This window comes from Schistocerca piceifrons, chromosome 2 (genome assembly GCF_021461385.2).
Source record: "Schistocerca piceifrons isolate TAMUIC-IGC-003096 chromosome 2, iqSchPice1.1, whole genome shotgun sequence".
NCBI lineage: Eukaryota > Metazoa > Arthropoda > Insecta > Orthoptera > Acrididae > Schistocerca > Schistocerca piceifrons.
Genome location: NC_060139.1, coordinates 796,731,423 through 796,752,931, shown reverse-complemented (window position 1 = coordinate 796,752,931; position 21,509 = coordinate 796,731,423). Strand labels below are relative to the sequence as shown.

General features: G+C 46.2%; 1 protein-coding gene across 1 annotated transcript in view; it reads left to right on the top strand.

Annotated features, from left to right (window-relative positions):
* The window catches only part of LOC124774744 (protein split ends-like), a 369,929-nt gene that overhangs the window by 244,013 nt on the left and 104,407 nt on the right, over nt 1-21,509 (top strand). Inside the window, exon 3 of the mRNA XM_047249505.1 lies at nt 9,569-9,578. Within this exon, the coding sequence (XP_047105461.1) occupies nt 9,569-9,578 (10 nt within the window). The remainder of the gene's footprint in view (nt 1-9,568; nt 9,579-21,509) is intronic.

Here is a 21,509-nt window from a genome sequence, read left to right as displayed (position 1 = left end):
ACCGAGGCCGGCCCGCATTAGATATCTCGTGCCAAATTGTGCCCAACTGGCACATTAGAGTGTCAAAATCCCGTGCTGGTTGGAGAGCCCTGCCCATGATGCTCCAAACATTGAGTGGAGATCCGGCGACTGGCCCAGGTAAAGTTTGGCAAGTACGAAGCAAGCAGTAAATAGCTCTTGTAGTGTGCGGGCGGGCATTGTCTTGCTAAAATGTGAACCCATGATGGCTCGCCATGAAGCGCAACAAATGGGGTGTGGAATATCGATGACGTACCGCTGTGCTATAAGGGTGCCGTGGATGAAAATCAAACGAATCGTGCTATTAAAAGAAATGGCGCCCCAGACCATCAGTCCTGATCGTCGGACCGTATGGCGGGCGAGTTAGTCAGTGTGGCATCACACCACTGTCCGCGGCGTTTCCACGGCGTCTTCGCTGGACACCGTGTCCAGTTCCAAGCGGGACTTGAAGACATTTCTACTCCAGTCAGTGAGATTTTAGGCCGAAGACGTGCCTTGAGACGTCGCGGGTAGTGGCGAGATATCAGCCTGATTAAGGCCTGACAGCCAGGAGTGATGCTCTGGAATGCCAATCTTTTCATAGCAGGACTCCTTTAGTCGTCATTCGCGGCATTACAACAGAGCTGTACGTTGTCGATATTCTACGCCCCGTATTGTTGCCCTTTGTGGCAAATCATCCTGGGCTTACTTTTCAGCAAGATAATGGCCGCACGGAGACAAGGATATCTGCTGCTTACTTCGTTCTTGACAAACCTCTCATTGACCAGCAAGGTCGGCGGATCTCTCCCCAGTTGAGAATATTTTTAGCATTATGGGCAGAGCTCTCCAGCCAGCTCAGGATTTTGGCGATCTAACGTGCGAATTGGGCTGAATTTGGCACGATATACCTCAGGACGATATCCGACAACTCTCTATCAATCAACGCCGAGCGAATTAACTGCTTGTACAAGGGCCAGAGGTGGATCAACGCGTTATTGACTTGCTCAATTTGTAAAGCTCTGAATAAATCATCCAATTTTGCTGCAAATGTTATCATTTGTTACATCTACATGACATCTGCCGGTTTCTATCCCATTCGGATCATTCTTTTGTGGTGCGTCGTTCTTTAGTGTGTTATCCGATAATGATTATAACATTATCCAACTGAATGTAGACAAATTATCAACTCGATGGGGCAAAAAGTAACCAGTTATTAATCTGAATAACGGTTTAGCCTCAATTTTAGGTATAAGACAAGACTTAGAATTGTTGAAAGAGTACTAGGTGACAGCAGTTTCTCTACCATTAAAATTACATACGAAACAATTGTATTTTCTGTGCTATAACACCCGCACAAGCATGTGTGCTTTTCATGTGACGGTGACAAACAATATCGAGTCTGAACGTAGGGCAGTGTGATTTGTCGCAGGCATGTTTGCTTTGCGCGAACGAGCTGTTGATAGTACTCAGTTCGTGCTGCTCTCAGAAAGACACGCAAAATCTAGCGAAAATTCAAGGAATCGTTTCCACTTGCGTAGCCATATACGGGTGTTGGACAAATATATGGAAAAATAAAAAACGCAACACATACCATGCCTAATGATAGTGTAGGAAACGTGGTAGCATTAATAACAACTCCCAGACGTCTACCGAAAGGTTAAATAAATGTTCTATAGGGTTTTCACTGGAATCTGATACCATTCTTCCTGCAAAATATCGCCAAGTTCAGGTAAGGATGATGAAAATGCGTAGCAATCACGCAACCTTTTCTCCAAAGTAGACCACAAAGAGTCAATAATAATGAGGTCTGGTGGCTGTGGTGGCCAGGGGAGATGCGCAATTCATCCTTGTGCTCACAAAACCAGCTGTGTGAATAGGGGCTCTTTATTCTTGGAACACCGCATCACTATTAGGGAACTATACTATGGGATGAACAATCAGCCAAAATAGTCATAATCCTTGGCAGTAATGGGACCTTGCAGAGTAACCATGGGGGCCGTGGAATATCACGACACGGCTGCCAAAATGATCACAGAAACACCCCCACAACCCGCATATTTCACTCTTGGGCAATAAACTCTGCAGAAGTTGGAAACTCCATGAAACAATACTCATCCGACCATATAGCGCTCTGCCATTGCTCCCTAGCCCAAGATTTGTGGCTTCAGCTCCGCGTATTATTATTAAGAGCATTTGAATCGCCGATGAGTTGTTTTGGAATTCTAGTTCGCCCTGGAATTTCCTGCTTCTGGAGCTCCCTTAGTGTTGTTTTCGTGCCGACAGGGTTCGCGAGTGCGATATTCATTTCTGCTGTGACTTCTGCAGTTGTCGTCGTCTTTACTTTTCGTCACAATCCTCTTCAATGACCGCATGTCACGTTCACTCAACACACATTTTCGTGTACTTTGTGACTCAGCGGATGATGCTTTTCCACTTTTGCTGTATGCGGTAAAATCTTCGGTACGGTGCCTCTTGCAATACCAAACACTTCGGCTACCTTGGTTATGAAGCACCCACCACACGGCACCAACAATTTGCCCAAATTGGAATTCACTTAGCCCCGACATTGTGAACTCACAACTCTACAGAAAACCACGGCTGACACTTGTAGCGTATTGAGGACATTCCACAGGTGCCGTTCATGGTCAGTTATAACAGCGCAACTTGCTGGCTTGGCTAATATCTGCATTTATGTTCAAACAAGCGTTTCTTGTGGTGTTTCCATATTTTGTCCAGCTCGTGTATGTGGTGTTACACAGATTATTAAAAATGTCTTCTTGAGAAGATATGCACTACGAAATGTTTCTTCATTTTCCTAGATTGGATGAATGGTTTGTACTCCCGATCGGGTGTGTGAAATGCAAGTCGTATTAAGCGTGGTAAACATAATTTACTTACGAAGAACTTTTTCCATCCCAGAAATAATTTTTCATTGACATCGAATTTTGTTGTATGCATTCACTTTATCAGAACCACACAGCATGTGTCGGACTCTGTTGCGTGAGGTCACTGTGAAGGACTCAGCGATGCCGGCACTCGCTTGAAACAGCAGTATTAGCACCTGACAGAGTTTTAAGATGTCCTCGATGTAAAGTCTCCATTTGGCCAATTGGTCGAATCGTGCAGTATCCGGATTGTTTGTGGGGTATTCGGATATGACAATGGCCCGATGTTGGACTGCATGGGAATATAAGGGCAGGTATGCTCGTCGTTGAAGGTACCTGTCGGTCACGTCTGTCCACCACAAGGGAAGATAGTCGTATTGTGCACCAGTCACACCGTAACGCTTTCAAATGTAGGCCTGTCATTCGCTAATGATTGATAGATTCCCTGCAGTATTCTGTCTCGTACCGCATCATTGGGCGGCGACTAGCAGCAGCTGGAATAGATAATTACTGTCTTACGCGTAGGTTTCCGGTAACACCACAACACAAATTTCTGTGTTTGGAGTGGTGCCATGACCGGGAAGCATGGACTGATGATGAATGGTGACGCATTGTATTCAGGGATCAGTCGCGGTTCTACACTACCGGTACCTCGGATGACAATCGTCGGCGAGTATGGCGGCGACTTGGGGAGGGATTCCATTCTTCCAGTGCTTGGGAGAGACCGTCATGGTTTGGGGAGTCACGGAGTATGACTTCAGATCACGATTGGTATTGATTGATGCAACTCTGAGTGCATCTTTAATGAGTACATCTTTAATGTGACAGTGTAGTGGTACCCTTTTTCAACTGGACAATGCTCATCTACCCATGGCACGTGTCTCTATGAAACAGTCGTGATGTTGAGGAACTCACATGGCCAGCAAGATCCCAAGATCTGGATCCCCGATAGAACATACGTGGGAGGAACTCAGACTTCCGAACGACTAACTGCTCTTAAATTCTGCCATAATTTATCTGTATACCTTTGATTTTTAAAATTGGGTTTACGTCTTTCTCAGTTTTTGTCTAGTGTTGGGATTCTAAAATTCCAAGGACATACATCTGAGATGCCCTGAGTTCTCTATGTGATCTTTGTATGTGTTCGTCACATCTCTAGAAATCAGCCAAACGGTAAGAGTTTGTGTTCAAATCTTGTCTGAATGTGTAAAGTTTTGGAAATGTTCTTGAGGCATTGGGTTATCAGCACTTCATCGCTTAAGGAACCTCTAAGAACCTTTCTCTTACAGTCAATTCAAAATTTTAACTTGAAAAATTAATTATACTCAGCAGGCGCGACTTCGTGTGGGACGTTGTCTCCTTCGTCGTTATGATATTGTAGAGTCCACTGATGATGCAATATATTGCACTGATGTGCTCAGGTATGTTGCATTCGTTTAGTTTCGCTTTTAAATTACTGTCTATGACTTCCGGCGACGGTTTACACAATTTTGCTCTGCATTCTGGCATACAGTGTAATTACTGTTTCTTTGCGGAATATATTGAGGCGAAAAGGGGATCTGGTAGGAGATCTAGAATTAGGTGGCATTACCCCTGTTTCGTATTCACAGAATGAAGATCGAAAAGTGCTGAGCTGGTAACCGACATTTCAAAGTGTTTCAGGACTCAGGAGCCTTGATGCTGAATTATCGATGCCCAAGATATTACAGTTTATGCTTCAAATCAACGTCCCAGCGTTAGTCGTCATGTCTCATAGTATACGGAAGTGAGTTGCAGAATTCTGTGTCGTGATACAGCCGCTGTCTGTCAACCGTTGTATTTTCCGAACAAAAGTACGTACGCAGCTCGTTTACTGATAACGTTGGAACTTTACCGAGATGCATGATGCACAGGATCGTAACGTAACTGAATCGCTATTTTTAGGGCCACAGTAGTATTTCTGAGCTTTTCGAAGGAAGTAGTTCCGATGCCTCTCGCTTACTTTCATTTCGTACCCGCCATGAAAGTGTATACGTACTATTACACTGCCCAAGGACTGATCCACACGATATACAGGGTGTTACAAAAAGGTACGGCCAAACTTTCAGGAAACATTCCTCACACACAAAGAAAGAAAATATGTTATGTGGACATGTGTCCGGAAACGCTTAATTTCCATGTTAGAGCTCATTTTATTACTTCTCTACAAATCACATTAATCATGGAATGGAAACACACAGCAACAGAACGTACCAGCGTGACTTCACTTTCTTACAGGAAATGTTCAAAATGTCCTCCGTTAGCGAGGATACATGCATCCACTCTCCGTCGCATGGAATCCCTGATGCGCTGATGTGCAGCCCTGGAGAATGGCGTATTGTATCACAGCCGTCCACAATACGAGCACGAAGATTCTCTACATTTGGTACCGGGGTTGCGTAGACAAGAGCTTTCAAATGCCCCCATAAATGAAAGTCAAGAGGGTTGAGGTCAGGAGAGCGTGGAGGCCATGGAATTGGTCCGCCTCTACCAATCCATCGCTCACCGAATCTGTTGTTGAGAAGCGTAAGAACACTTCGACTGAAATGTGCAGGTGCTCCATCGTGCATGAACCACATGTTGTGTCGTAAAGGCACATGTTCTAGCAGCACAGGTAGAGTATCCCGTATGAAATCATGATAACGTGCTCCATTGAGCGTAGGTGGAAGAACATGGGGCCCAATCAAGACATCACCAACAATGCCTGCCCAAACGTTCACAGGAAATCTGTGTTGATGACGTGGTTGCACAATTGCGTACGGATTCTCGTCAGCCCACACATGTTGATTGTGAAAATTTACAATTTGATCACGTTGGAATGAAGCCTCATCCGTAAAGAGATGATTTGCACTGAAATGAGGGACCATTCGCAGAAGTGTACCCGTGGAGGCCAATCAGCTGCTGATGGTGCCTGCACACGCTGTACATGTACTGGTTCTCCCGTAGCACTCTCCATACGGTGACGTGGTCAACGTTACCTTGTACAGCAGCAACTTCTCTGACGCTGACATTAGGGTTATCGTCAACTGCACGAAGAATTGCCTCGTCCATTGCAGGTGTCCTGGTCGTTCTAGGTCTTCCCCAGTCGCGAGTCATAGGCTGGAATGTTCGGTGCTCCCTAAGACGCCGATCAATTGCTTCGAACGTCTTCCTGTCGGGACACCTTCGTTCTGGAAATCTGTCTCGATACAAACTTACCGCGCCACGGCTATTGCCCCGTGCTAATCCATACATCAAATGGGCAACTGCTAACTCCGCATTTGTAAACATTGCACTGACTGCAAAACCACGTTCGTGATGAACACTAACCTGTTGATGCTACGTACTGATGTGCTTGATGCTAGTACTGTAGAGCAGTGAGTCGCATGTCAACACAAGCACCGAAGTCATTACCTTCCTTCAATTGGGCCAACTGACGGTGAATCGAGGAAGTGCAGTACATACTGACGAAACTAAAATGAGCTCTAACATGGAAATTAAGCATTTCGGACACATGTAACACCCTGTAATTTCGTAGATGACACATGAACAAAATGTCAAAGGAAGGCATTAAAAAAAGCCACTTCAACTTCTACCTAGAAAGCAATGTGGTATTTCACATTGCTTCTCGAACTTCATTGGGTTGGGTTGTTTTGGGGGAAGAGACCAAACTGCGAGGTCATCGGTCTCATCGGATTACGGAAGGACGGGGTAGGAAGTCGGCCGTGCCCTTTCAAAGGAACCATCCCGGCATTTACCTGTAGCATGTAGGGAAATCCTGAGAAACCTAAATCAGGATGGCCGGACGCGGGATTGAACCGTCGTCCTCCCGAATGCGAGTCCAATGTGCTAACCACTGCGCCATCTCGCTTGGTGAACTTCGTTGGCATTACGTTTGAACTGTATTTGTTTTGTATTAACTGATGATTCGCTTTCAGGCTCGAAAAAGTGTTTTGGTAGGTAAAGGGAGAGGTCAGAGGCATTATTCGCTTCTAGATTTTACGACCACAGAAGACTTGAAACATGGATTTGATGTTTGTCAAAAGCACATTGGATAGGGGACGGAGTAATTTATTCCAGAAGGGCAGGCCGCACAGATCAGCGACTGAGCCCCGGAAGATTTGGGTGGATGTACTACTATCAGTGCATTTACCATACACAGGATTCCAGAAAAGTTATCCTATATGGGCGCATTTTTTCTTCTTCATATTAATTTTAAATACACATACTGAATCTCATTGGCCTAAGCACACGTAATGTATTCTCAAAGTGTGATCTGGCAACTGCAAACTTTAATCATCCCGGGTGTGCATCAGTTTTTCTTCCAAAGAAACTCCCCAACCTTTCACACGGGTCCAAGCGTGGAAATGAGACAAAGTGACGTAGGGGAAAAGTAGTATTCTAGATAGATTGTTCAGGAAATTTTGCGAAGTAGGAAGTTTCATAATATTGACTGATTTGCTTGTACACAGCTGGAGTGTAAGCCACAACAGCCTAGTGTCCATCTTGGATGAGTAGCGCCTCTACAGTCATTATTCCGACCCTCTACTTTGTAGCGATTCTTGCGGGTGGATTTCTGCACGTTTTAACACTTCTCTCTAAGTGTAGAGAAGAGCCATAATTCTTTCCTTGGCAGACAGAACTTTAAACATCCAGTTGTTGGGTGGCTACTTGTTCCTGCCATTTTAATACTGAAACAAGTTACTCCCGTTACGAGGTATGCCAGCGTCTGTTTTTTACCTTCCCTTTGTACCAAGAGAAATGCTAAGTGGCGTGTTATTCTGCCAAGAAGTAAAGTACCCATAAAAAATATATGTATCTCACACGTGTGAATTACAGGTGTAGATAGGCCCGGACATACGTGTGAATTACAGGTGTAGATAGGCCCGAAGAGTCTTCGGGTGGCACGTTCCAGACCGGTTTTCGTCCTGAGTGTTTCCGTTTTTATGACAACATTATTTTCATTGACCCATTGAGGATGTCGCCATTCCCAGTTTTGACGTAACATCTGATTTGTGTGGTTCCCTTTGCGCTGTTCGTGTCTCACTGTGCCTCAGAGCCACACGGTAGCAATCAGCAAGAACGCTTTCGTCAACAGCAGCAGAGGGTAAAAAGCCACAACGGACAGACTCGTCATGGAGGGCACCAAGGAACTGCAAGTTTCATGCGCCACTCCTTCACTATGAAATAAAGCACTACGACCACACCTTCCTATTAATATAGTTACGATAGAAGAGAGAGAGAGAGAGAGAGAGAGAGAGAGAGAGAGAGAGAGAGAGGAGGGGACTCGTCATACCGACTATTACTTGCTTCTGTGCTGTGTGAATTTGCTGTGCAAAATTTTCGTGTTTTTCAAATGGAATGATAGCAAAGCAAATACGAAACATAACCTTCGTGTGGTTAGAGTGATTAACTGGAGAACATTCCATTGACAGAGTGCCAAATACTGTGTTCCATGTATCGGCTGTTGCGATAGAAAGTATGTATTCCATTTAATCCCTGCCACTTTTCGGACGAGACTCCACCTAACGTTAAGAACGATGCAAAAATTAGTAATGAGCTTCAGGGTGGCAAAAGATGTGAATTGCTACTTGCTTTTGTCATATGTGATACGGAAATCTAAGTACATTCACCTCTAGATGAAACTTGTTGGAATAAGCATTCGCACTTTGTCCCCCTTGCAGCTGTGTGGCTGGACACACAATGCAAATCAACGTAGTCGGCTGGGCCGGTTTAACAGCTACGCGCCGCGCGGGATTAGCCGAGCGGTCTTAGGCGCTGCAGTCGTGGACTGTGCGGATGGTCCCGGCGAAGGTTCGAGTACTCCCTCGGGCATGGGTGTGTGTGTTTGTCCTTACGATAATTTAGGTTAAGTAGTGTGTAAGCTTAGGGACTGATGACCTTAGTAGTTAAGTCCCATAAGATTTCACACACATTTTTTTGAACAACTACGTAATAGCGTTATGTCCTCAGAACAGTCACTGAATTTCGTTAGTGTGTTTACGAGTATCTCTGTATGGTGCAGCTGAGCACTGTATTGAGACAGAGTTTATTTGACCATGTTTAATGTGCACTTTTGATGATTCAGGCAATTATTATCATTTATAATTATCGTTGTAGACCGTAGAATGCATTCAGCTAACGAAAACATGACCTGTGCTCTGGGAGAAGTTTTCGTACTTGGCACTGACTGTAAATGAGGCAGAAAGCGTGCCAGCATAGTATCGAACTGGACAGCGAAAGGCATCGTAGCAGCTGTTAGTGAGTGGTACTGCGTGCTTCCGGCAGACGTGCACAACGTTATTGGTTAGGTGATATTTGCCGAGTTGCACAGCATTTCATTTCACAGCCTGAACGTGTAGAAATAAAAAGCAAGCCATCAGCTTTGAAGCAGCGTACTATCAACGAGACGCAATAATGCAGTAACTCCTTGGAAAGTATCGTTTCTTATATTACTTAATGACACTGTACTATTGTAACTTTCTCAGTTCGCATTCTGACTTCCTCAGGCACACCATTCAATGAAGTCCAAAACCTACCATATACACAAATCAAAAAAAAGTTTTGCATCACCTCGGTTCCGGAACCTGTACAGAAAATTGGAATAAGAGATCAACATAATCATCATTTCCGCCCTTTCTACTGCTCATGAAAACCACACATTGCATGTTGTACCACCCTACAGCGAGACCTTCAGACGTGGTGGTCCAGATTGCTGTACACACCGGTACCTCTAATACCCAATAGCACGTCCTCTTGCATTGATGAATGCCTGTATTCGTCGTGGCATACCATCCACATGTTCATCAAGGCACTGTTGGTCCCGATTGTCCCACTCCTCAACGGCGATTCGGCGTAGATCCCTCATAGTGGTTGATGGGTCACGTCGTCCATAAACAGCCCTTTTCCATCTATCCCAGACATGTTCGATAGTGTTCATGTCTGGAGAACATGCTGGCTACTCTAGTCTAGCGATGTCGTTATCCTGAAGGAAGTCATTCACAAGATGTGCACGATGGGGGCGCGAATTGTCGTCCATCAAGACGAATGCCTCGCCAATATGGTTGCACTAACGGTCAGAGGATGGCAGTCACGTATCGTACAGCCTTTACGTCGCTTACCATGACCACCAGCAGCGTACGTTGGCTCCGCATACTGCCACCCCAAAACATCAGGAAACCTTCACCTTGCTGCACTCGCTGGACAGTGTGTCTAAGGCGTCCAGGTTGACAGGGTTGCCTCCAAACACGTCTCCGATGATTGTCTGGTTGAAGGCATATGCGACACTCATCGGTGAAGAGAACGTGATGCCAATCCTGAGCGGTCCATTCGGCATGTTGTTGGGCTCATCTGTATTGTGCTGCATGGTGTCGTGGTTGCAAAGATGGACGTCAGGAGTCAAGTTGCGCATCATGCAGCCTACTACGCACAGTTTGAGTCGTAACACGACGTCATGTGGCTGCACGAAAAGCATTATTCGCCATGGTGGCGTTGCTGTCAGGGTTCCTCCGAGCCATAAGCCGTAAGTAGCGGTCATCCACTGCAGTAGTAACTCTTGGGCGGCCTGAGCGAAGCATGTCATCGACAGTTCCTGTCTCTCTGTATCTCCTTCATGTCCGAACAATATCGCTTTGGTTCACTCCGAGACACCTGGACACTTCCCTTGTTGAGAGCCCTTTCTGGGACAAAGTAACAATGCAGACGCGATCGAACCGCGGTATTGACCGTGTAGGCATGGTTGAACTACAGACAACACGACCCGTGTACTACCTCTTTCCTGGTCCCCTCAAGGGCTCAGCATGCGTTTGCTGAGTATGAGCTTGGCGACCGCGGGGTTCCTGAGCTGGGGCTGGTAATGCCACCAGTCCTCTGTCACCGCAAGCTTCAGTCATACTTCAGCGACCACCGTGCGGCGCAGCGGTGGAATGTTGTGTGTTTCGGAGAACGGGGATCTTGGCTTCACCGCCTTGACCGCGAGGAAGGTACACACAAAAAAAAAACACCCTCAACCTCAAGGTGTGCTACGTGCTGAGGAGGTGAATGGCTATTGAGGTGAAACAGTCTTTAGGGTGCAACCTCTGGGGCACCTGCTGCCCCCCCCCCCCCCCCCCCCCCAGTTGTATCAGGCTTGTGCAGGCATGTCGGGCTCTGTCTAGCGTCTCGTGGGATCCCTATGGACCTGTCTCATGAAACTACTACTACTACTGACGGGATGGATGTACTGTCAGGCAGCACCCACACCCATTCCACAAAGAGAACTGGGTTGGTCAATCATCCCGAAAAGAAGCCTCAGAGTGATAACAACAGGGCATTAGTGTGGCATAATACTTTCATTGTAGCCAAGTGAAACGGGGGAGGCTTTGAGAAGGTATCCCCTTTTTACACTCATGCTCATAAATGAAGGATAATGCTGATACATGGTGAAACAACGCTCTGGTGGGCGGTTTGCGTGTTTAAATCACCTAGGGGTATGACAGTGCGGTGCATTTGACCTGCGGTCGTCGTACGGTGGTGCTGGCAGCAGTCTACATACGCAGAGGTGTGTTGCGGCATTTCAGAGTACGGTACAGCGAGTAAGTGTGCAGACGTTTTCAGATGTCCTAATGGTGACTGTGTGTTAAAAACGGCCCTAAAGAACACATATTGATGACGTTATGCGGGGTAGAATACTAGGGCTACTGGAGGCTGGTCAAACTCAGCAGGTCGTAGCACGGGCCCTCCGTGTGACACAAAGCGTGATCTCACTATTATGGCAACGATCCAAGAGACAGGAAACGTGTGCAGGCGCTACAGTACGGGACGTCCACAGTGTACAACACCACAAGAAGACCGATATCGCACCATCAGTGCCCGCAGACGGCCACGGAGTGCTGCAGGTAGCCTTGCTCGGGACCTTACCGCAGCCACTGGAACAGTTGTCTCCAAACACACAGTCTACAGACGACTGAACAGACATGGTTTATTCTCCCGGAGACCTGCAAGGTGCATTCCACTAACCCCTGCTCACGGGAGAGCCCCTGTAAAGCCTGGTGTTAAGAACACAGTCCATGGTCTTTGGAACAGTGGTCCCAGGTTATGTTCACGGACGAGCCCAGGTATAGTCTGAACAGTGATTCTCGCCGGGTTTTCATGTGGCGTGAACCAGGAAACAGATACCAACCCCTTAATGTCCTTGAAAGGGAACTGTATGGAGGTCGTGGTTTGATGGTGTGAGGTGGTATTGGATTATTATGATTGGTGCACGTACACCACTGCATGTCTTTGACAGAGAAACTGCAAGAGGTCAGGTGTATCGGGATGTTATTTTGTACCAGAATGTCCGCCTTTTCAGAGGTGCAATGGGTCCCACCTTCCTCCCGGTGGATGATAACGCGCGGCCCCACCGAGCTGCTATCGTGGAGGAGTGCCTTGAAACAGAAGATATCAGGCGAATGGAGTGGCCTGCCTGTTCTCCAGATCTAAACCCCCATCGAGCACGTCTGAGATGCTCTCGGTCGACGTATCACTGCATGTCTTCAAACCCCTAGGACGCTTCTGACAGGCACTGGTGCAAGAATGGGATGCTAGACCCCAGCAGCTGCTCGACCGCCTGATCCAGAGTATGCCAACCCATTGTGCGGCCTATGTACATGTGCATGGTGATCGTATCCCATATTGATGTCGGGGTACATGCGCAGCGCAGGAAACAGTGGCGTTTTGTAGCACATGTGTTTCGGGACGGTTTTCTCAACTTATCACCAATACCATGGACTTACAGATCTGTGTCGTGTGTGTTCCCTATGTTCCTATGCTATTAGCGCCAGTTTTGTGTAGTGCCACGTTGTGTGGCACCACATTCTGCGATTATCCTTAATTTATGATCATGAGTGTATATTCCCAAGGCATTGGAAGGTATTGCTGGGTCTCTGAAAAGTATCAAACGACTTCGTAATGGAACGCTTTTAGTTGAAACTGCTAATTCCAACCAAATATCTAAGCTTCTGGGATGTAAAGCCTTAGGTGACTACCCAGTCGAGGCTGCATTGCATAACACACTTAACACGAGCGTGGTTATCTGCTCCAATATAATGGAGATTGACCCCGCGGAGTTACGTGAAGAGTGGAAGAATGTGGGCGTCACGGAGGTGCAGAATTATATGAGGAGAGTCAATAGCAAATTGGAAAAATCGGCAACGTTTATTACTGGAACATGTCATTGCAGGCTATATCCTCCTTAAGGTTCGCCCGTTTGTTCCTAACCCATGCGTTGATATAAATGTCAAAGATTTGGCCATACCACTATGGGATGTAACGGGAAGACTACCTGTGGCAACTGTGGAGGCTCCGCTCACGAGTCAGGGACTTCTTGTACAATTCCTCCGAAATGTGTAAACTGCTGTGGGGATCACCCAGTGTGGAGCAGAAAGTGTGGGGTTTACAACGAGGAAAAGAAAATTCAAGAGTTGAAAGTAAAGAGACACCTACCCTATGGTGAAGCTAAAAAAGCTTACAAAGCCAAGCAACTGCTTCTTTCGCATCAACCCTTAAGACAACAGTCGTTAAGTGTGATGCCTCCACACAAACAGACCACAGATTTCAGTACGATCACATGCACTTGTCGATGTACCTATGGGGAAACGCTCCACTTGCAACTGATGTCGTTCGGAAGTCGTCAGAAGTAAGCTTACCAACTAAGCCACATACCACTCCCCAACATCAGAAGCCAACTAAGCCATCCCCGCAACCCAGGCAGCCGCCTCCTCCTGTCAGTAAAGAAAAACGTCCTTCGGAAAGTACCAGAGAGCACAGAACCAGCTAACGCACCCCCTGACCTCTCTGGTAAATCACCGCCTCCGTGGGAGAAAGAAAGGAACCACCATCGCTAAGCAATGGCTTCCGTAGGGACTTCTGTGTTGCAGTGGAATTTGAATAGATATCGCTCACATTTGGAAGAATTGCAGCTGCTGGTCCAGGATAAACCTTTCTGCATCTGCTTGTCTTAAAGTCGCAGACATACCTGCATTAAAGGGCTACCACATATACAGGAAGGACGATGCTACTGGAGACAGGGCTAAAGGTGGAGCGGCTATTTACTTTGATGACAGATGCCACTCCTCTCCTTTTCCTCTTACCACGATCATGCAAGCAATTGCTGTGATAGTTCTCACACCCTTTACTATCACAGTGTGTTCTCTGTACCTGCCCCCCCCCCCCCCCCCAATTGGCGCTTTGGATGCGGACGCACTGGTAGACCTCTTTCAGGCACTCCCACTCCCATTCCTCCTTGTAGGGGACTGCAGTGCCCACAATGTGCTGTGGGCTCGGCTACTTTTGAACGAAAGGATTGTGCACAGGAAGCAGTGGCCCATATCACTCATGAGATCCAAAGGGCTGCCACAGAGTCCATCCCCAGGTCAAGTAACCACCTCAGACGACGGCCTGTACCTTGGTGGAATGACGACTGTCGATTGGCAATTGGGGCCAGGCGGACAGCTCTGCGGAATTTTAAACAGTGTCCAACTAAAGACAATCTTCATGCCTTCAGGTCTGCGAGAGCACATGCAAAGAACGGAAGAGGGCTTCCTGGAGGGAATTCACGACTTCCATTAATCGGTCCACTTCCGCTGTGCACGTTTGGGAATCAGTAAGACAGATTTCAGGCAAGGGTAGTCCACATCCCCTTACGACCTTGTCAAATAATGGGGTCTTGGTGGACATGCCAGAAGACATGGCTCACGTTTTAGCTGAACACTTATTTACTGTTAGTTATTTACTGTTAGTAAGTCATCCAGACAAGCTGCTGCTCTTCAGGTATTCCGTCGGACTGCAGAGATAAGGAAGCTCAATTTCTTCTCGCGTAATGAGGAAGTCTACAACCTTCCATTCTCCATGTGGGAACTGGAATCAGCTTTATCTGCAGCCAGAGACACTGCTCCAGGACCTGATGACATCTGTGCCCTGAAGCGAAAGGTCAGCTCCTCTCTTGTTTCAATCAGATCTGGTTTAATGGACAGTACGCCACGACTTGGAAGGAGGCAATATTAATTCCATTCTGGAAACCAGGCTAGGACCGTAGCGCCCCTAACTGTTATCGGAGTGTCACCCTTTCCAGTTGTACAGGTAGTACTCTTGAAAGCATGGTCAGCTGCCTCCTTGTCTGGCTGCTCGAGTCCCGAGGTCACCTGTGCCGCTCCCAGTGCGGTTTCAGGCGCTACTGTTCCACTCTTGACAACTTAATTCTACTGGAAACGGCGATACAGGAGTCCTTCTTACGCCGAAACCATTTAGTTTCTGTGTTTTTTGACCTCGAAAAGCCATACTTGGAGGTACAACATCCTTCGCCAGCTTCGTGAATGGGAACTACATTTTGAAATGCCTTGGCGGAAAAACATGGGGAGCTGACAGCTCCCAACTCCTGCAGTTTTATAGGGCATTTGTTTGATCACGCTTAACTATGGCAGCGTGGTCTACGGATCGGTCCGTCCTTCCTACCTCAGAATGTTAGATGCTGTCCACCATGAGGGCTTTCGGATATCGACTGGAGCCTTTCGGACCAGCCCCATTCAGAGTCTGTGTGCAGAGGCTGGTGAGCCACCACTCCGGATTCGGCGACGTATCCTTTTGGCTCGACAGGCGCCGAAAATCGCAGTGTCACCTTAGTCTTTGACATTTAGTTCAGTGATCTAACCCACCTTCGAATGACTGTTCAGGAATCGGCCCCATGCGACCCAGCCATTTCGTATAAGTGCTACGGACTGTCTCAAGAATCTGGATCTCTCTGGCATGAAAATACACACCCAGGGATGGAACGCACTGCCGCCTTGGTGTCTTCGGAGGCCCAAAGTGAATTTAAGCTTGACAGAGTACACGAAAAGTTGTAATCCAGATCTGGTTTTTACAGTTTGGTTTTCATCTGTTTTATGTATGTACCATAGTTTTATCGTTATTTATACAGGCGGATCCCAGCAGGAGAATGTTCTCGGTTGTTCTGTGGTTTTCCCTGAAAGGGTTTTTAAAGTGCGTCTTCCAGAATAATTTACAAATTATGATGCGGAGTTATATGGCATTCTGATGGCACTGGAGAGGGTTCACAGACATCACCGTACGAGTTTTCTTGTCTGTTCAGACTCTCTTTGTGCACTGCAAGCACTTCATCAAATGTATCCGGTAGAGCCGCTGATTCAGCTCATCCATGACTCCTTACAGCGGTTCCAACGCCGTGGCAAGTGATCTTTTGCTGCGTACATGGCCACGTTGGGATACAGGGGAACGACATGGCTGACAAAGCTGCCAAGGAAACATATTGGGATGGTGCTGTCCATCCATGTCCCATCGCGTTGCACGCCATTATCTCATTTTATGACAGATACATCATGCGTCAGTGGGAGACTGAATGGTTACAGGTGTCAGACAACAAACTGCAGTCGCTCAAATCGACCACAAAGGCTAGGCGGATTTCGTGTCAGCCTCGCCGCTGGAAGAAGGTTTTGCTTACCAAGACTTCGCATCTTTCATAGCCCTTTCACACATGGCTTCCTCCTCCGGGGGGAGGATCCACCTTTCTGTGATGTTTGTGGCGTGCCGCTTTCAGTTCAGCATATTTGGCTACGTGTGGCCTGTATACTGATATTAGGGCAGCCCTTGGTCTCGCTGGAGATCCAACCCCCATCCTCGCAGATACCGATACCAGTGTTAACGGAGTGGTGAAATTTTGTGAACTGTCAGGCCTCATCCCTAAAATGGTGGGGGAGGGCGGCAGATTTTTGTAAGTTATAAACTGCTCGCACGTTGGGATAGCCTTCGTCCCCACCCATGAGATTTCATGTTGACTTTTCGTTATGGCGCTGATGACCATGATGTCGAGCGCCCCCCTCAACCCAAAGCATCATCATCCATCCGCCTTCCTGGTGGAATGACTGGAACTGATCGGCTGTCGGACAGCCCCCCCCCCCCCCCCCTTCCCCGTGTAATAGGTGCTCATGCATGGTTGTTTGCACTTTTGGTGGGTTTAGTGACATCTCTGAACAGTCAGAGGGACTGTGCCTGTGATACAATATCCACAGTCAACATCTATCTGCAGAAGTTCAGGGAACCGGGGTGATGCAAAACTTCTTTTGATGTGTGTACATTATATTCAACGTATTCGAAGGACGGACACAAAACTAAAACATCTGCACACATGTGTATTTCAAGTAACCGGTTTGGAAATTGAATGGGGTTCACAGCAATTATCTGTTGGAAAACAATGCTTCTATTGCTTCATTACCCCAGCAGCAAGTGCCATACTCAGATAACACAAGTCCCACGATAATAGTTATCTTTTCGTCATGCTAGTCTTACATTATTTTTCCTGTTAGCTGATATGAAGCGTTTGAGTACACCTACCCACTGTCGTTAAAAAGCTCAATAGCGTACCACCATCACCAGCATAATCATTATAACATGATGATGATGATGATCAGCAGCAGCATAACCATGTTTGTGAACTCACTAATAGATATGAATGTAACGTCGCATTGCTTTCGTGATCTGCGTCGAATTATCTGATCGCCTAGTTTTTAACTTATAAGTTACTCATTCCATTTCCTTCTCATACCTATAATTTTGTCTTTTACTGTGTAGATTGTATGGATTTATAGATGAGTTCATAGATGTTGGACTAGTTACCATCTTGATCCTACAATGAGGTGACGAAAGTCATGGAATAGCGTTATGCAAATAAACAGATGGCGATAGTATAGTGTACACAAGGCATAAAAGGGCAGTGCATGGGCGGAACTGTCATTTCTACTCAGGTGATTTATGTGAAAAGGTTTCCGACATGATTATGGCTGCATGACTGGAATTAACAGACTTTGAACGCGGAATGGTAGGTGGAGCTAGACGCATTGGACATTCCATTTCGGAAATCATTAGGGAATTCAATATTTCGAGATCTACAGTGTCAAGAGTGTCCCGAGAATACCAAATTTCAGGGATTACCTCTCACCACGGACAACGCTGTGGCCGATCGGATTCTCTCAACGACGGAGAGCAGCGGCATTTGCTTAAGAGTCGTCAAAGGTAACAGACAAGCAACACAGCGTGACATAACCACGGAAGTGAATGTGGAACGTACGGCGAACGTATTCGTTAGGACAGTGCAGCCAAATTTGGCATTAAGGCTGTGGCAGCAGACGACCGATGCGACTGCCTTTTCTAACAGCACGACATCGCCTGCAGCACCTCTCCTGGGCTCGTGGCTATATCGGCTGGAAACCAGTGACGTGGTCTGATGAGTCCCGATTTCTGTTGGTAATAGCCGATGGTAGGAATAGAGTGTGGCACAGGCTCCACGAAGCCATGAACCAAAGTTCAACAAGGCACTACGCAAGTCAGTAGTGGCCCCATAATGGTGTGGGCTGTGTTTACATGGAATAGACTGGGTCCTGTGGTCCAACTGAACCTATCATTGACTGGAAATGGTTAAATTCGCCTACTTCGAAACCGTTTGCAACCATTCTTGCACTTCATGTTCCCATACAACGATGGAATTTTTATGGATGGATGACAAGGGACCATGTCACCGAGCCACAATTGCTTGGGATTGGTTTGAAGAATGTTCTAGACAGTTCGAGCGAATGATTTGGCAACCCATCGAACTTTTATGGGACATAATCGAGAGGTCAGTTCGTCCACAAAATCCTGCACTGGTAACACTTTCGCAATTATATTTGTCACCTCTCTCTCTCTCTCTCTCTCGCTCCCCCCTCTCTCTCCCTCCCCCCCTCTCTCTCCCTCCCCCCTCTCTCCTCTCCATCCTCTCTCTCTCTCTCTCTCTCTCTCTCTCTGTGTGTGTGTGTGTGTGTGTGTGTGTGTGTGTGTGTGTGTGTGTGTGTTTACTGCATGCGTTCACCGATCTAAGAAATGCAATTTCTGATATTAATATAACACTTCTATCATTCCTAAATTTAACGCACTGTCATATAATACTTTTGGACCAAATATTATTTTATGAACAGTCATACGCGGAAAATTAATGGCACTTCTGTTGCTGTTTTGTCTTGCCCTTAGACCCAACAGAATGGGACTTGCACACAGTAAGTGTTCAGTTTTACTGGAACAGACTAATTTCGGAGCCGTATTGTTTCTTGGCGACGGTAAGTAAGTATGTCTTACTCGGTTAACGTCCATTTGATGTGTTGGGTTCCACACGACTATTTTGCCGACGCTGGTGCTCTGAATAGCAGTACGGAGGTGGCGCACTCATATTAGTGCTTGGGAGCATGGCGGTTCAAATTCCTGTCCCACAATCCAGATATAGGTCTTCTGTGATTTCCTAAATCGCTAAAAGCTTTATAAAGCTTCATTTAATGAATACCAACTCGTGAGCTACAGCGAGAGGACGTTGCAAAATGGCTTTGTGACCAGGATGCTCTACATTCACACTCCAAATCTTCCCCTCGGAATAAAGCTACTCTGTCCCGCATGTGTTAGTTAAGCGCTTAAGTAGCCGTATGCTGATGTTAGAGGACCGGAGTAATAATAATAATAATAATAATAGCCCGTGGTTCAGTTGTGAAGTGTCAGACTAGGGATCACCGATCCGTCACAGGATTTTTATCTGACACTTATCACTTCATTCATCTTTGACAATGTTTGTTAATGTGAAAGCTGCGCCGGAGTCCACGCTGTAACTGGCTGGGTAATTGAGTTATAAGTTATACATTTTATTGGTCTTGATCTCAATATAATGTTGGAACAGCTAGATGATGATTGTTTACGGTTGACTAGCAACCATCCTCAGATAGTGCTTACGCTATAATAGGTAGCTAAGTGCAGTGTTAACCATAAAAACACTATACTAAGCGTAAATTGTCAAATATTCAAAGGCTGCTCCTCCGCAGTATTCTTTCTCTCAACAGTGCAAGTCCATGAAATTATACAGGAGAACTGTTCACTTTTAGAAGTAGGTGAGAGGGAGACCTAGCTAAACTTGCCAGAAAGTTTCAAAGGCATTGTTATTCACGTTGGTTTTGAGAGTTTCGCTTAGAAGAATGGTGTCTACTACAACTACTTTCTCAGCTTAAAAACATCATACACTATTCGCATGTTATCGTGTCATATATTTAGCTCCACAAGTGCGTATTTATTCTAATTATAATAGCTTGGAAGTAGGTCAGCTGGAATTTCGTATTGCTGATCGATCAGATCATCTGATTTCCTTACTTCTTTTCTTCCTTCGTTTCGTGCAACGAGGAAATTCAATGTTTCTACCAAAATTATAACAATTTTACTTCGTTATGAGACAGAACAACAGTTGAATACAATATATACACAAAAGTATTATAAATTTTGAAAGCAACGATCTATATCCAGCCCTCCTACTTGTTAAATACAGAAGTTGCAGAGTCTGGATGGTCTCGTGGTTATTTTTGAGAACATGTACATCAAGGAAAAAACTGACCTGTTTCATGAAGAATGTTCTGACACATTGCTCTTTCAACGTTGGCATTAGGCGCAGCACAAGGCTCCATGCCGGTTTCAAACTTTTCACTTAGTAAACTGGTGACTGCCCTGACGCCTAGCATCAAATTCTACTCTACCGAAGACTTACTTGTCTTAGCGGTTCAAACTACCTTGCTAAAGGAAGAAGAAAACGTCCTCTAAGGAATTAGATATGCTCAATATACAATAGACGAAATGTGGACTATCTATACGAGACAAAAGTATGTGCACTCTACATGCACAGTAGAACATCCAACAGCGCAACGTGGACTTCTGTCAGGAGATGTTGAAAGAAGCTACAAATATCGCACCGGACTGCCTCACTAATTCGTTATAGTCGTTAGGAGCTGGGGCGCCGGAGCAAACTTCGGTGACGATTTTCTTAAAAACTACGAAGTGTCGAGCTAAAATCTGAAAGAAGTGTTTTTTCCCCGTCTAAGTGACGAACATTGCACCAAATTTCATCCATATGCGTGGGCCACGGTTGCCGTCCTCCCTTTGTTAGCAAAGTTCTCAGGTAGTGCATTGACGTAATTAAAAATGAATAAATAAGTGCACGGAGGTGTGTGTGTGTGTGTGTGTGTGTGTGTGTGTGTGTGTGTGTGTGTGTGTGTGTGTTTTTTTTCCAAGCACTATCGGCACACACTTTAAAAGAGAACGGATCACGTACCTACGTAGCAAGCACGTGCCGTCTCAGTCTACGCTCTCGAAACCAGCGGAATGAAGTTCTTCCTGTTCGGGGTACCCCAGCCACCAACCAGACTGTTTGAAGACAGGTGTCGAGGAGAAAGCTCTTATTAACTGCTGGAAAAATTTGAGAGGTGGAGAAGACGACTTGTTAAGCTTCACATCATAAATGAAGTGATTTGTGCGGTGTCAACTGGGGTACGCACTAAACTTGCGTGCGTGCGTGCGTGTGTGTGTGTGTGTGTGTGTGTGTGTGTGTGTGTGTGTGTGTGTGTGTGTGTGTAGTGAATTCATGTAGATGATGGAGCATCCGAGCACATCATTTCATGACCAACGAATTTAGCAGTTTGCTTATTACATGGCGTCTACTCAAATCTTGTGCAACATTACGAAGTCGAATAAATCTTTAACGCTCCTGGCTAATCCAGCTAAATACCTAGGTTAGCCCTAAAGCATTTAAACTTGTACATGGTCGAT